Here is a 17646-nt window from a genome sequence, read left to right on the forward strand (position 1 = left end):
AAAGCTCTTCAAGGGAAACTTCTTAGTTGAAGAAAAATTCGTCGTGGTCCAGGGTTTGAATTCAGGAACACTTTTTGACTGGGGAAGTCTCCTTACCAGGGCACTGAGTAATCCGCCTTTTTCACGACGCGGCTGCGCATGCGCCCATCCCCTGGCGGCGGTGTCGTGAAACATATTGGAAGGGTCGCTCGCTCCACTCGAGACCGGTCGTGGAAGTGTAAACAAACCGGCTTCCTACGCAGGGTGCGTTACTGCAGCCGTCAGGCGTTCAGTGCGACACATTTGGCAATGCCTACGACATGTGTTGCATACAGCTGCAGTGCCCAATATGTAAAGGGAAGCAAACTCGGATTTTTTCGCTTTCCGAACGCTTCCCGGGACCGCCTTCGACGCGAAGCGTGGATAAAAGCCGTTCGCCGGCTCGACGATCGTGGCCGCCATTGGACACCGTCAACACTGTGCGGGAATCACTTTGTGACAGGTACGGACGAGGTACTGTGTTTAAATGCGTGTGCAGTCTATCACGAAGTGTTTTATTCATGGGCAGGAAGGCCTTGAATGTCACTGCGGCACCCAGACTTCGTTCCGACGCTTTTTGCTTTCTCAAGCAAGAAGGCCAAATGGGCAAGTGCTGTGAGCCGCTTTCAACGCACGATGGAGCGGCCAACGAAAAAGAAGCTACGAGAGCATTCACGCATGGTGCTAAAATTTTGTCATAATCTCCTATGGAAATTTCATTGTTTATGCCACGACATCCTGGCCAATCCCCCCGTGTGGGTATGTGCCATGTATTAAGAGGCAGAAGAAGTAGAAGGTGCGTTATGCGTGTGTTCGAATCATATCCATGATGAAGAGCTCTGCGTGGTACCGCCGGAATGGATTAATGTGCGCCTCTCGCGCTCGTCTTTATGGACGCGCATGCTTGTTTAACTAATGCAGCAGTGTGTTGTGGGAAAATACAGTGAAATGCTAGCAGAGCTGCTTTGTTGCGAGTACGCTTGTGCTTTCATAGCTCGTGTAGCTATTCTGCAGCGCTTGAGCACAACGATTGCTTGTGAAAACTGTTGTCCCCAGTCGTTTTCGGTACTACGGCGTGCACGATGTAGTATCCACCTTACATGAATGGCAGGCATATACAGCGGAAAACGCCAACCTCACTGATCGAGGATTTTTCATTGAACATTATGTTCCGAATGTAGCGTTCAGAGAGCGGCGGCCCTTGCTAGCTGGTGTTCGCATCGCATGCCGGATGATCGGAGATACTGAAGAATTTGCTCTTCGGTTGGCACTACAGCCTGCCTCGGACTTCGCACCAAGCCATCAGTCAACCCTAGAAATCCTCCAGGTACCAGGTGCTGCCCAGGACACGCCATCGTTGACAGATTCCAACAAAACGTGCTCCGCAGCGGCACTCAGTCCGCCCGAGTTGGGCGCGCACTACCCTACCAGTGAGCTTCCAGCATTGTACGCGAGGTGGCAGCACAGGAAAATGAAAAAGGCGGATTACTGCTTTATTATGAATCTCCTCCGCCTTGGCGGATTCCTCTAAACACTGGACCAACATCAATTCTCTTGGTACTGACTGATATTTAGTCATATGCACACAATGAAACTAGGCCTTGCCTCCCATTTCCGAACTACATTTATGCCCCAACTGACAGCAGTGCTACAGTTTGTCTTCCAGTGTGGTTCTGTATGTAAGCATGAGTTATTGCTAGTATGCTTCATGCCGAAAAAGTTTGTCCTTGAAATTTCGCAGCACTATTAATAAGAACCGACTCAGTTTAACACTTATTTCTGGTGGCTAGTGCTTGTATACGGCACCAATGCATGTATGGGGCCAGTGAATGTGTGTTACGTTCATGCCCACACGTGTTGTGCCTCCCACTTTGCAGGCCCCACTTGTAGAAGAAACGGTCTTATGCAAAGCAGTGAGCTTTTCAGAAGCCTTCATGATGAGCACACCATGTTCTTGTGTAAAACTTGCTGACATAAAAAAGAATTCGCTTTGCCTGCTGCCTAGTGGCAAGGCACCTACTGTGGTACCATTCGACTAGACATGTGCATGTACAGTCTTTGTCAAAAGTGACCGATCAGTGGGTTTTGCGCCTCAGCTGCGTAGCAGAGCACTTACGGCAGAGCTTAAGCTCTAAATATGTTTAAAATAAAAAGAACCCTCATCTCTACCTTTCGCGACATTTTCGTGCCGCAGGGGCTCCATACAAATTTGAGAAGCAAACCCCGTAGCTCGATTACTTTTGGCAGAGGGGGTACATGGTATGCTTATGAACATATTCCATATTCCCAGTCTCAGGAGGTCACCACAGCGGGCTCTGTCACCAGACAGCCAGCAAAGGCAGGCAGGTAGCACTCATTTCTGTCTTCATTTACACGTAGGTCTACATATGCCGCAAAAGTACATAGAGCACGTGAGTAGAGACAAATAAATAAATGTGGCCATTGGCTGGATGGCTTGTACAAGGGGAAAAAGAATGTTCACGAGTGTAGTCAAAGACAAATGTTAGGACCCTGTGGTGCCAGACTGTCGTGTGCAGCCATTGCAGCAGAGATTTCAAGGTAAAGTATCAGAGGCAAGCAACAGTTTTGAATGTATATTTTATGACTGCTGTTACAGATGTTTACCCTTGGTGTAAAAACACCATCTTAGCCCAGACAAAAAGGTGGTGGAGGATCAGTTTATGCAAGCTTAGGGCTTTCAGCACAAAACACTCTTCTTTACATGGCGACTCTTCTGGACAGGTTCAGGAGTTTCTTCAGACTAACAGGCATGAGCTTGAGCACTTTGGTGATGCATATTGTGACGTAAAAGTGTCAGAGACAATAACACGAAACACATATGCTGCATCTAACATTTCTCTTGTGCTGATCACACATTAAAAACTTGCAAGAGGGAGGCTACTTATAAAATTGTTTGGTTAAGATACTTGATTCTGCGAGAAAAGTCTGAGGCTATAGACTCCTAATTTTAGATGCACGTTTTCTCCTCTGTTATGATGCATATGGCATTAGAATACAAGGTTAGAATGGGTAACCAAGTGGTAGTTGCCAATGGCCAGTAATCAGTAAACTTCCATAGGACACACTTTTCATAAGCCACCTATTCTTGAAAGGCATTCGTAAGCTGACTCCCGCCTGCAATATCTAAGTAGTTTCTGTCCTTGATCAAAGCTAAAATGTGTCATTGTTTAGTCGCTAGAATGTCAAGCATCACTTGAGACTTGAAAGCTGTGCTCATAACTTGGCACAGCAAGCACTTTGTATGTAAGCATTTTTTTAACAGAGCAAGCTTCTCATCCTACACCTTTTTTTATTTAATGCAAGTTTAAAGATGATCTTGTAATATACAACCTAGATCAAGATACTTGATTCTGCAAAGGAAGTCTGAAAAGACTACAGACACCTAGCTTTGGTTGCATGTTTTCTCCTCTGTAATGACATATATGGTATTAGAATACATGGTTAGAATGGGTAACCATGTGGTATTTGCCAGTGACCACTAAATAATTTATAACTAAATTTATTCTCTTATGTTGTTTCAGTTTCCGTTTCATCAACCGAACAATGGCTGTGATGCGCAGGGCATGTTTAGGTCACGTGAAGTACAAAAAAAAAACTGCAACAAAAATGCTGATAGATTTAATACGCTACAACACTTAAGCCAGCCTGCTGCAAGAGCTGGAATGGCAACAAATGACATGTCAGCGCAATATTTTAATGCAACAGCATTAAGGCTCCTGTTCTGCAGAAAATCTGGCGTCAGCGTCGCCGCCGTTGTGAGCGAAAAAGCAGAAGGCCCTTCTGCGAAGTATACTCGGGACAGCTTTCTGTGGCTATACATATATTAGTGTGGGCAGAGAAAAAAGAAAGATAAATAATGTTTCCCAATCCGCACCGCTTAAGGGCACAGTGGAAACTATGAGCATGGCACCACCTTCATGGCTTGTGTATTTGACACATGAATACATGCAAACAGTGCGCTTGTGGAGGTTGGCATCTCGCGCTCATAGTGCCCACTCGGTAACCACAGAAAGCTGTCTTCGTGTGTAAGTCACGTGAACCTTATGATGTTAACACAACCTGCCCACCATGGCAGGTGACAGTTAAATTAATGATTGGTTGTGAGAGGTTGCTCAGGCAGGGTAACCTGGGTCTCGGAAACCACACCAGTTGCAGTACCACCGTGCCAGGAGTAGCAGAGGACTCCCCGCAATCTGTGAATGTGAAGTAGAGAATGACCAATTCCGCATATATGTGTATGTAGGCAGAACTCAGGTGAAGTGATGCTCGAAGAGGACCTTATGCCCTTAAGGGAACCATTAACGCTATTGCATCATACCCTTAAAACTGAACTTGTGTCGCCTCAAGCTTTTTTCCATGCCTCGCGTGACCCAACCATTTTTTGCAAATCGCAGCCATCAATCGGTTGAAACCAAAACAACATGAGAGAATAAATTAAATTCTCAATTATTTGGCAGTCAGGCAAATACAACATGGTGACCCACATATTCTAATGTCTAACAGGTCATGTGAAAGAAAACATGCAGGCAAAAATTTGGTGTATGTACCCTTTGAAGGGATGCAAGAATAAAACTTGCCACTTCTTTACACTGGGTGCTGTTATTTAAAGTTTCAGCAGCTTTTTCTAGCCCACACCAGTGACTCAAATTGTGGCCTACAGGCCTTCAAAGTGCTCGAGACAGTTGAGGGCGCAATTAAGTGCATACTTTTCTTTATGCCAACGTGAACTGTTTAAAGAAAACATGAACATAGATCTCCTCTTGCCATTAAAACGCTTGCTGACCTCTATTGTAACCCACTATCTTGGTAGTTCTGAAAACATCCTCCAGTTAAATTTTTAGATGCAAGCTTCCTGGACAGCCCTACACTATCGAAAAGGCCATTGCACTATAGTTGGCATTTTTGATTACACATGAAGCTGTGTTCGCCACATTGACCCAGCTAGAAAACTGTGAACACTGCTGGCATGGAACTAAAGTTATGATTACTATACATTCAGGCAAAACCACAGTCAGCACCACTTCTAGCAATGTCACATATTGTGGAGCACACCCAAATTTTAAAAGCACCAAAGTTTTGACCTAGCAGCTGCATATGTATCCTGCTAATTACTGACCTATCTTGGTGTTGTGCAATTTGGTTGCTTCTGCCAAAGTCGCAACAGAGCAGCAGATATGGCAGAAAAGGTGCACTCCTAATTACGCACATTGACCTCTGGAATATAAGACACGAGCAATAATCTCTCTCTCACCTCTTATTTTTTATGTACACTATACACACAAAACTGACATGCAAAATTGCTCCTAATCAGCACTACAAACTTTTGTGACCTCAGTGCTGTTCCTTGCTTTCACAGTCCAGCAGGGGAGTCCAACTTATATTCCTTTCTTTTATGAATTCATCCAATGTCATCTTGTCAAGCATGTTAACCTGGTAGAAAGGAAAAAAAAACTTTTATTGTGGGCATACTCATGGCAAACTCAAGGGTGCAGTTTCTATCACACCAAAAGGTATATAGCTGCGATGAAAAAGACTGCAAAACAGCATTCCATGACTCAAAAGGGCCCCCCACAACAATTTCCAGTCCTTGTAAAATAATAATTAATAATTGGTTTTTCGTGGAAAGGAAATGGCGCAGTATCTGTCTCATATATCATTGGACACCTGAACCGCGCCATAAGGGAAGGGATAAAGGAGGGAGTGAAAGAAGAGAGGAACAAATAGGTCCGTAGTGGAGGGCTCCGGAATAATTTCGACCACCTGGGGATATTTAACGTGCACTGACATCGCACAGCACACGGGCGCCTTAGCATTTTTCCTCCATAAAAACGCAGCCGCCGCGGTCGGGTTCGAACCCGGGAACTCCGGATCAGTAGTCGAGCGCCCTAACCACTGAGCCACCGCGGCGGGGCAGTCCTTGTAAAAAAATGTGAAAATGGGAACAATATTCCAGAGACTATGCCTTACGCTGCCTGGAGATTCTGCACATGCCGAAAGATGAAGGTAACAACTTGAGCCAAGTTGTAACTAGGCATACATGAACACAGCACAGGAAGCTTGCATTCACATAACAATAATACTTGGGTAAATACAGTTTTGCCTCGTTAATATGGACACTTTGGTTCCTCAGCAAAAGTGTCCATAAAGCGAGCCATGTAATAACGTATCAAGAAGAAAACCACAAACAAATATGAAAAAGAAAGCTTTATGATTACGAACTGCTTCTCTACATAGCGGCAGGCAGTGAAGTGGAAATCGAGCACCCTTGGAAGCTCCAGGTACATTATCCGTGTTGCCATTATCTTTAAAATCATGCAGTGCGAACTTAAGCATGTTTGGAGCACCTAGTGGTCCATGAGACGCGTGATGGCACCTCTTGGAGTGATCAAGTATCTCCTGATAAGACTGTTCAAATCCCAAAAACTCTGTACTCACTATGCTGGCAGCTGCTGAATGTGGTTAAACGCAGCACATAGAAGGAATTTTTTTATCAGCCGTTCATGCAATGCGGCAAATGGTAAGGCACACTGCTGCTGTAACTCATGAAACCGTAGAAAAGCAAAAAGACCTTTACTGGGGCATTGGCACTTCTGCATTGCCTTTGACTCGTGTTCTGCACTCAAAATACCAAGGGCGGAAAATCTGGCAGAGTCACTGGGGATTTTGTTCTCATCGTTGTCCATATTAACAGGACAAAAATACATGTGCCCCAATGGGCTTCGTACATTTTCACCCTGTCCAATGACCGGGTAGCAAGCTTCCACATTAACGAGGCATAAATACATTGAAAAAGATTGGTCCCCAGAAAAATTGTCCATAATTCGAGTCATCCATATTAACGGGGGCGCGACTGTACCACCTGTGAGTTTTCATTCCTGTACTCAATTAAAAAGTACCACATTTACTACCATAATAAACGCACTCCTTTCTTTAGGTATCTGGTGACAATGATGAGCGTTAGCAAGTACCCTTTACAGGCACACTGAGGGCAGCTCCACCCAGTTATTGTTCACAGTTCTTTGGCTCTTTTTACGTATGTTAACGTTTCTCCAGCATCAAAAGATGCAATAGTGGCCAAGAAAACTAAATTCAAAAATTTTCCCGTAGCTCGATTCAAATTCGTGACACAGTTGAGAGAAAACTAAGAGCAACCAATATTTTAACTTTACCCAACGTTAGGGACCAACTCGGTCCCTTCTTCAGGGGTGACTAAAGTGTGCCAGCAGCAGCGAGGTGCTGCCTTCGCTCTCCCTTTGTTAGCACGTGGCGCAGTCCACTAACGTAGGCGGAGGGGAGCATTCCTGGAGTCCTATTCATCACCGCCTTTGTGAGCCGGATGTGCCATGACTCCACATGTTGCCTCATGAACAGGTTTGGCTCCACGACCAAGACGCTCACCTCCCCAAAGGCTATCCAGTGGCCGGTGCACTCGCAGTGTTCGGCGAGGGGGTTGGATTCGGAATTCATTAGCCGGATGTCATTTTTATGTCGCCTTATTCTTTGGTGGTTTTTTGTTTTGCCAATGTATGAAGCCGGGCACTTCGAGCATGGGATTTTGTAGACGACACCCTGTAGTTTTTCTCTGGGGACGCGGTCTTTGGGTCGTGGTAAGAAGTGGCGTATTATCGAAACAGGTTTGTGAGCCACGTAGATTCCATGTTTTCCTAGAATGCGTGCAAGTGCCTCGCTGGCTCCCCTCACGTATGAAAGCACAATGTGCACGTGCTTCGTTGTTTCATTGTTGGCCTGTCCCCCTGTCCTCCGAGCCTGACGGCGACCAATGTGTTGAATAAAGCCACGTGTGTATCCATTCCTCTGTAGATTGGCGAAAACGGTGGCTTATGCTTTTTTTCTCCGCTTCGGGGGAGCAGATTGACTTTGCTCTTCTCAGGAGAGAGGAGACAATGGATCCCTCGTGGTTAGTAGGGTGGTTGGAATTAAAATTTAGGTAGCGGCCGGTATGGGTTGGCTTCCTATAGACACCGAACTTGAGATCTGCCCCTTTTCTTCTTATGAAGATGTCCAAGAATGGCAATGTGTTATTCACGTCTTGTTCCATTGTGAACTGAACAGAAGGCTCGACTGTGTTGAGGTGTGCAAGGAAATTTTCAACCTGCGATGTCTTCAGGATGCAGAAGCAGTCGTCAATGTAACGGATGAAAACTTTTGGTTTTTCTTGAAACGACATCAGTGCTTCCTCTTCGATGGCCTCCATCGTCAGGTTGGCAGCAGTCACCGAGATCTCGGCACCCATGGCAGTGCCGCTGGTCTGCTTATAAAATTCTCCTTTGAAGGAAAAAGCTGTGCTGCTTAGGCAAAACATTAAAAGCCGGCAGAGTTATTCTGAGTTCAGGCTCGTCCTGGCGCCAAGGTCAGCGTCCGCTTTGAGGGCTTGCTTCGCTGCGGAAACGGCAAAGGGCGCAAAAAGGCAGGTAAAGAGCGAGACCGCGTTGAATGAAACCATGCACTCGTCTGCTTCCAGTTGTACGTGGGAAAGACGTTCGACGAAGTGACTGCAGTTGCGCACGTGCGTTGACGTGTTGCCTGTCAGGGGAGATAGGACTCGGTAGAGGTAGGCCGAGAGTGCCTTAAGCGGTGAGGTGGTGAAATCGACGATAGGGCACTGCGGAACGCCAGGTTTATGAATTTTTTTTTTTCTCAAACAGACGGACTTCCGTCGAAGATATTTTTGTTCAAATTTGTGACATCTACAGCAAGAAGGTCTAGTTGCCACCATTTTGAAATTAATGCCAATGTAGCCCAGTATCTGGGATCCGGGCCCAAAAATCGGTGTCAACACACGCAGTTTACTTGCGAAATCAGATGGTGATCGTGACACCTTTATTTCGTTTTTAAATTTTCGAAAGCTCCATTTTCAGTGACAGTGGTCTCTTTGTAGTACCTTGTTGATACAGGCAAACTGCGTCCCTTTATGTGTCCTAAGTGTACCTTTAATGAGTGCCAAACCAGCTATGGAATACTACAAAGCCCCACGAATATTTCAACTACCATACCTCACCCTACGGGACAAACAGCCAATAAGAATGTTCCGCGAGAAATCAAAGAACCAACAGAAACCGCATGTGTTCAGTAAAGCTTTTTTGTTGGTCTGACAAATCAATGAATGTAGAGACTTGTTGCAGTTCGGCTTTGCATTGAATTCTGTGAGCTGCGCTGGAGTCAGCTCTATTTATGCTTTCTATGGAAATAAAGTAGTGTGGGCAGACAAAAAAGGAAGATAATATTGCCTTGTCCAGCTTTCTATCGGCAGCATTTTTTAGATCTGCATGCACAGTATCCATACAGGTCTAAGATAAGAGTTGTTTACTATGCTCTCCAGTCCAGAAACTATGCTAAAGAGTGTGCTTTGTTTTATTTAGAATGTGAGTCATGCTGGAAAAAGTACCATGTTTTCAGGTCTATAAGTTGCACCTGTGTAAAAGCCACACCCCCTACAAACAACAGTTTTTCAGTTAAAAAATCGCACTTAAGTAACATTGGTGTATAAAACGCACTGGTGTATAAGACGCACCTGTTCATTCAGTAAGTGCTATAAAATGCGGAGAAGATCCCTTAGTCAAAAAGTGTGATGGAAATACACACTTGCAGCAGCTGCCATGCACAGACGATCCTCGAGCTCTGGCCAGCATGGCTGCTTCCTGCGGTTTGCCTTTTTTGTAGGCTTCATCAACCGGAGAGCTCTTCGACAGTCACAGGTAATTTTTTTTCGCTCAAGTCAAACTGGCTCCCTGTTGCCCGGTTACCATTCTCCAGTACAGGTTCAACAAGACACAACTTGCATTTTGTGTCACAGCTCCCTTGCCTTGCAGGAAGCATCATTGTCGAGCAAGAACAACATATGAAATGCGTGAACCCAATGGATATGACGGCAGAACAAAACTTTATAGAATATGACCGGATTGGATGTGGCAGCAGCATGAAGCGCGCGCTGCCACTGCATTCTGTCCAGTTGTGGCGAAATTATGTGATTCTACCCATGAGATAACATTTTAAAAATTGCTATGGGTTTATTGGTGTTTAACGTCCCAAAGTGACTCAGGCTATGAGGGACGCCGTAGTGAAGGGCTCTGAAAATTTTGTCCACATGGGGCACTTTAACATGCACTGACATTGCATAGTGCACGGGCATCTAGAATTTTGCTTCCAACGAAATCTGACTGCCGCGATCGAACCCGTCTTTCGGGTCAGTAGCTGAGCACCATACCCACTGAGCCATCGTGGTGGCTTTAAGAAATAACTGTTTTTTTACACATAAATTTTCTTTTCAAACTTAGTGAGCAAGCAACAAATGGCACGCGGTGGTGCACCATTTTTCACCGTATATAAGTCGCGACATTGCATAAGACACAGGAACAAAATATTCAGAAAGATAAGCTTGACTTACTTATACAATAGAAAAAATGGTATTGATTTCACCAGTCTAGTTTTTGTGTTGCTTTCACCCGTTCAAATTTTTTCTGAACTTTTAACCCACATAATGACACACCCCTTAAATTTGTGGAGGATTTTTAAGAAAGTGTATTCAGTATGCAAGTAAATACAGTAACATGAACAGAATCCCAATAAGGCAATGGTGTTGCTTCATTACGTTTCAAATTACGTTTTAAATAGCGACAGCTGACACCACATTTGCTGAGATGATGGAATTCATTTTGTGGCTTCAGTACTGAGTGCATATGCCAAGGTAAAGCATATGTGGGTTTGCACAGATATACATAAAGGCTCACTTTGTAAAAGCTAATGTGTATCTAAAACCAATTATGCCATGCTTAAAAAAAAAAAAAGCTCAGTCCGAAACAGACTCTCGCCTTGCTCGTCTGATTTTGGCTCCTGTGATAAAAACACAGCACATCGCATTCCCTAAAAGACACGGACTTCATACTAATCGCTACAAACTCTATGACCATCTATCCATAAACCTATGGTCCATGAAAGATGTTGCAGTGAATGATTACATGTCTACACAAGCAGCTGCCTTACTGAAGGCAATCAAATAACTAATGGCTTGCTCCAATCAGCGATCCAGAGGAAAGCCTGCTAAAGAGCACAAAATCCATCTTGGCCAATAAGAATTCATGATCTGAATGCAAATCGGCCATTAAGTGCGTTTTTCCGATTCACCAATCAAGAAAACGTGCTCCGACTCACCAGTTAAAGCACACCATATGTTAGATGACCGAATAAAACTGACCCAATTTAGGTGCTAGAAGAAATCTTGGCACAGAGACAGCCATTAAATTTAACTTGTCTCTGAAATTTTCCCACTGTGTGTTATTTGAGTGGTTGTCTCAGCTATCAGGCACCAAGATTTACAAAAAAAGGAAGAACTGAAGAAGTGGAACCAATTGATTGTTATTAGGCATATATTTATTTCATTCTGCCTGCTTATCCCATTTAGGCTAAACTTAAGAAATCTGAAAATTTTTTCAGCAGTTCACGTGGATTTGAAATACCAAAAAATGGAGAAAAAAATTGATTTCTTGAAAATTATTGTATCCACTTGTTTTCCTCGTTTTTTTGTTTGCTTTGCTCCAAAGTTTCATTGCTGATATCGCCCGGAAAATACTCTAAAAAATTGTTTTGTGAAACGCCATTGCTCTGCACTGCGGGAAAACGCATGAACATTTGTCATTTTTCTTAGTTACGATTTTCTGCCTCAGTAGTCGCCTTGCAGAGAAGATTTCTTCACGACTGTTTTATCTATTTTCACCCCGTTTGTTTTGTTGCCCTCCTAATGCAACAGTGCAGATCAAGACATTCTTTGTTTTTAAAATTCATGAATTTTAAATTTCTTGTGTGATATTTTCTTCTCACTCTAGCTATGTCGACGAACACTGCATAGCGAAAATTCAAAACGGAATCTTGTGCTTTGTGAACAAAAAAATTCTATGAATGTCCTGACCTGTAGCATGCAAGTATGAACACATTGAATGTTGAACCAGCATACTTCAGCATTTTCTGAACTCTGCAGCCTTTTTACAGTATTCAAAAGAAAATATGTATTAGAAAACAATTTTCTGGAGATATAACAGCGAAATTTTGTAAGAGTCCTCATAAAATTATTTCTAATATGCTCGGAAATTTTCATGTATATACATCAAGAAAGAAAATTTCTGCCGAAAGGCATGTTCTGCCTTCAGTTGTGGAGCATGCTAGCTAGGACGTCCCATATACAAAGAGCTGCAAGTACCTACCGGAGATACATATGACTGCAATTCTAGCATAAAAAGAAAAATAAGCTGTGCCTTTGGTAAAAGTCACCACACTAACTTCAAAATGCACTCACGCAGCAAAGCAGTTATCAGAAAAGTTTGAATGAAAATAACACAGACCTGTTTCCGAACATAATGAACAAGTGTTTCCAGTGCCACGGGATCTTCACCCTCGCACATCAGGAGGACACGCCAAAGTGCACCAGAAAGTGCCTTATCATCCCCTTGCAGACCCTGCATACAGTTTTCATGTAAGTTATTTATCCAGCTCTGCTAGGCTAGGCCCTATACTTCAGCAAGAATTTCGCACTCTCTTTTCGCAAGCTCTTTTTTGTTTCTTAAACTGATGTGGTCTTGCAAAGCACAATTGAGAACCCAGAGCTTCTACAGACTTTCCTGTGTATTTTTTATATTAGCACTATTCCAACCATTCTACTTCTAGTGGACAATGATTACAATGGTGGGCAAAACAAGTGCTCTAAGCCTAGCATGTACAGTATGGTACACTGTTAAAGAGAACATGCGGTCGCGTGAAGTTGACTTTCCGCGAGGCGCTGGTGCGGAAAGCCGGAAAGAATGCCGAGCTGATTATGGTCCGAAGTTTTTTTCGGCATTTTGTCCCCTTTCATGGATATCATTTTTTCACACCCAGAATACATCGATTATTTCTTCTCGCTGCTGAATTGGCTTTTTCTATTCTGTGGTCGCGTTTCGTGCGAAATAAGCAACATTTTCTCCGGACTAGATTATCCATGTATGAGTGACTTGGTTCATATGCCACTCAACGTGTACAGTACACAGGGACAGAATGCCGAAAAAAACTCTGGTCCATAATCGGCGCGGCATTCTTTCCGGCTTTCCGCAGCAGCGCCTCACGGAAAGACAACTTCACGCGACCGCATGTTCCATTTAACAGTGTACCATACTGTACACTTGACAGCCTGCTGCTTTATTTTATTTTTTCACTCATTATAATGTCCTACATAATGCTCCACTGTAATTAAGTCCCTCAGTGAATGGCATGTCAACTGTAATACAGGGCATGTAATATGATATTTAAAATTAATTACATATTGTAGGATACAACTTTTTTCCAATTTTTTCCCTTGTGATTCGCTTCTTGTTTAGGTAACAAGAAAAGTTTTAACAACGGCCTACTTCTTCATTGTGGAGGAATTCGGTATGACAGTCCTGAATGTAGGTGGAGCTTCACTGCAGACTTCTTTAAGTTGTATGAGACTATAGTTGCAAGCTTGCCCTTGTTCATGCTAGCAAGTGTGGTTAGTGAGCACGTGTATGGCCAACTATGTTGAACCTTCCTGTCCAATAACGCAATCCAAAGCTACCCAAGTGACTCTGGTCACAGTGAGCTGCAACTCATAAGGCTACCATGGGGCAACATTACCATGACCAATGCAAAAGAGATGTTCAGCTCCTCCTGTTATGCATAAAAGCACTCGCCATGTACGATCAGCGCCAAATGAAACACGAAAAAAACAACTGAACCGTGAGCACAAACATTAAAAAATATTAGCAGCTAGAGAGGAAACACAAGCGTGACCTATAAACACCTTTAAGCCTTCAACGCGAAAATCAAGTGCTCTAGTATTCCGCCTCTAGATCTGCTGTCGGAGTTTCAAATCTCTTTTTTGCGTTTCATTTCACGCTGATAGACTTCTGATAGCTATGCACTACTGCTTTGGTAACTCAAACTTTTAGCTTTCACTGAACATAAATGGGAATGTACCTGCTTGGGCAAACTCTGATCAAATTGTGCAGTGTGGAGGTTCAGGTACTTTTTATGCAGCAGAGCTTTTACGCACCAATACTTCTATGCAGCAGAGCTTTGCTTCACATGAGTCTGCTTCACAAAGAAAATTAACGTTAAGGAAACTGGCCTCTGTCCCTTTTTCTACCCATCGTTTTTCTACTTCTCTCCCTTCCCCATCACAATGCACAATCGTTAAGGTTCCAGCAGTGTTTTCTAGATTGTTACAGTGATCACAATCACACCTAGTGTATGAGCTCTAATACCGAATTCAAAGCTGCAATCAGATGTCTACTGAAACAGCAGAACTCTTGCCTTCTAAAATCACTATCACTATTGCCATTTTACGATGGTTTTTAGCGGTCACCAAGAAGGGCGACGTGCACTTCTAACTTAAATACATTCACAAACACATTAGATATAATCTCACATTAGCCTTCAATGAAGCAGTATAATTTGAAACTAAAAAACATGCCCTAGGCTTTATTCCCCTCATACAATCAGACAAAAAAAAAAAAATAAGCGGCAGGTACTTTATGCAAAACACGAACAACTGGGTGGGCTCAGCTGTACTTATTCGCAGCAGAGCTCACTACAGTGCACACCTACATGGCATAAAACATAGTTGCAAGTTGCACTGTCTATCCAGACAGTCTGCTCTGCGACAACCGGGCACCTTGCACTTCCCTCTACATGTATTCACAAAGCCACTTTACCTAAGGTAGGAAAGGAGTGCAAGGCTAATGGTATATTATGCAGAATGTTGGGTTTAATGTTCCAAAGTGACACATGTGCTATAAAGGATGCTGTAGTGAAGGGCTCCGGATTGATTTAGACCACCAGGGGTTCTTTAACGTGGGCTCACATTGCACAGCATATGGGTGTTTTACTGTGAAAGCAGTGCTGCTGTAACCCTTGGAAATCGGGTGTCAGTTGAAGTGAAGCCTCCAGGCCAAGCATGGAGCATCCGCCTTCGGCCTCCAGAATCATCAGCCACCTACCTACTTAGCTAGGGGACCCCACATGCAACGCCCGTTAAGGAAGATGAAGTTTGCACTAGTCCTTGCATCACAATAAAAGATCATTTGGAAATCCAGTGCTGTCGGGGCTGGGTCTTCTTCGCCTTAGCTCCGGCAAGGCAATGTGCTTTCAGGCCTTTACTACGACTACTGGTAACACTAAGTCACAGTCACCACCAAGTTTTAAGTCCTCGCTATACATTGGCAAAAACCAAACCTGTACAAAAAAAGGCTGTTTACAGATCACACCAGAATCAAACAGGGAACAAAATAAAATGAGCACCATTAAGCAGTGGGCAGAAATCAAACCAAGAACACACAGCTTATTATATGATGAACTGCTATTGCATCCCATCACCACATGGGGAGAGATCTAGAGCGAGCACATGTGCATTTGTATAATAAGCGACATTTTTCATATGAACAAAATGCGCACTACCTTCAATTGTACACTCGCCCATAATTACAGTACACACTCAGCAAAGAATACATAAGTGAGGTGATTGACAATGATGAAAATCACAGTGGCTTCTGCCTTAAGTAAACTATTCTTCAAGTCCCAATGGAAAAAAACAAAAACCTGAGTCATGAAAAATAAAAACACAAAAGGTTACAAAAGGACACTGCACTAGGAAAATAAAATATCACAAAGGTACCAGAAGAAGGCATGTTACTGAATGATAGCAGAATGCAAAAAATTGTGAAAGCATGCTGGTTTTCTGGATGGAATTTAAAAAAAAAAAAGGCAGATGCCTACCTCATCATACAACAGGAGCATGGCATTGAAGTGGTCATGGAGATCCGCCAGAGACTCCCTCTTAAGTTTTGCTGGCATATACTGAAATAACAGACATAACAGAGTGCTACCGAAAGCAGTCTTCCAAAAACGCGCAATCGATCGTGACGTGAAGGACGTTACCGCAAGTTTTCCTAAGCGCTTGTGCGTGTCTTCCCAGAGGTTACGAACAAGTACGTGTTGAAGGCAAAGTGCAGTACGGTAGTCTAGTTCAGCCATTGCTCGAGTCATACACATCCTAGAAGACATCAATGCTTTAGATAACGGCTATATGATTTTAAGCACTTGCAAAAAAAAAAAAAAAGATGAAGGCCGGGCCGAATACTTGCCACACGTGAAGCTCTGTGACTAGAAACCAGGATAAGAAGGAGTCGGGAATCTTTAAATCTGCGAGGAAAGAAGGGTGCGCGTCATGTTAAGACCAAGCTTATCTTTGCATAAAGTTCGTACGCCACGCTGAAATCTTACACGTGAAGAATGTTCTGAAGTCCACTTTGTCCACGCAACTCTCGTAGACGTAAATGCCACCTTCTCTGATTCCCTAATGTGGAATAAGGAACGGGAAAGTTGAACATCCGGCCTGTTGCAGACACATGAAAGCTGGAAACTAGTTTAGCACGTTTACACAAAGGCAAACTGACAGTGACACCGCAGAGCAACATTAACTACTTGAGCAATCAGAGCTCTTTCGGCCTGCTCACACTTTCGGCGCTAAACTTCCACTTCACGGCCGACTTCAGTCTATCCCACCTAGAGCCAACTGGCGCGGAAGCCGCTGCCGCCGCTGCTCGTATCGGGCTCTGAAAGAAACGAAATTCTTAACACAGAAAACTCACTAGAATACAAAGAAAAACTAAGTATACCTTGTAAGATGCATGGCTATGCAAACCTTTGGATGTGCTCGCAAGTAGTGCTGAACACCTTGCGTAGCGCAATCCATGATTTAATAACGAAGGAATGGCTCGATAAGACATCTCCGCGAAGGCACGCTTGTGGGCACGCAGCTTTTAATTTAGGATATACCTGAACAGGCTATTTTCTCAGCGCCTTCTACTCACTGCATTTTTTTCCGCCGCTCTCACATGTGGAGACGTGCAGACGGATCAGTGCATTCTGTGGTGGGTGATGGTGATAATGAATGGGGGTCCGATAACTGGTCACTGATCTACATAGCATAAGCTGATGAAATTTTTTTTAGCAAAGACACTTTAAATGCTATGCGTGGAATGGCGTATATATATATTTCAACCTTCATTTCACCGCGATGAATGACCTCAGCATGCTTCAGCTCAGAACGTTGGCTTCGGCGCAATTGCCATCGCAGGCAATATTGCGCGCTCTTTAAACAAAACGGTGTGGAAACTTTCTGTCCCCGGTCTTCCCAGATCTAGTGGGAGCCGTCGGGTCCGTTAAGATAGACATCAATAATGACACGTCACAAGATCTTACTCTAGCACATAGATGTGGCGATTTGGAATGGAGGAACACTGAAGAGAACTTCGGGAGTGATCATTATGTGCTGGAGATCACCATTGTCTCCAACCGAAGGGCTCCCAAAATCAGTAGAAAAATCACTGACTTGGATAAATTCCGAGAAATTAGACAATCCCAGGAAGTTAAGGCTTGGCCTACTCTCAAGGCGTGGCAGAGGGCACTTAGTAAAGACCTAAGGGAAGCAACAGATACTATTCTAGACACCCTAGCGGTGCCCCGACTGGACAGTCAACTAGCCGATCTCTGAGAAAGAAAGCGGATCTGGAGAGGGAACTGAAGAGCCAACGATGGGATCGC

The 17646-nt window shown here is 43.8% G+C and overlaps 1 protein-coding gene across 2 annotated transcripts; it reads right to left on the reverse strand.

The window, feature by feature from the left end:
* Positions 1–3308: 3308 nt before the first annotated feature.
* Positions 3309–16985, reverse strand: Uqcc1 (Ubiquinol-cytochrome c reductase complex assembly factor 1). Of its 2 annotated transcripts, none has more exons than XM_077662281.1 (8): positions 16719–16985; positions 16557–16655; positions 16324–16396; positions 16185–16242; positions 15979–16093; positions 15817–15897; positions 12393–12506; positions 3309–5469 (listed from the first exon to the last, which is right to left on the reverse strand). In XM_077662281.1, exons 1-8 carry the CDS (start codon positions 16827–16829, stop codon positions 5371–5373), a joined length of 750 nt encoding a protein of 249 aa, XP_077518407.1. In that variant the 5' UTR covers positions 16830–16985; the 3' UTR covers positions 3309–5370. The 2 variants fall into 2 exon arrangements, with proteins under 2 accessions (XP_077518407.1, XP_077518408.1); XM_077662282.1 differs by having other exon boundaries at positions 16745–16979.
* Between the last annotated feature and the right edge of the window lie 661 nt (positions 16986–17646).

The sequence above is a fragment of the Amblyomma americanum genome, chromosome 4 (assembly GCF_052857255.1).
Source record: "Amblyomma americanum isolate KBUSLIRL-KWMA chromosome 4, ASM5285725v1, whole genome shotgun sequence".
NCBI lineage: Eukaryota > Metazoa > Arthropoda > Arachnida > Ixodida > Ixodidae > Amblyomma > Amblyomma americanum.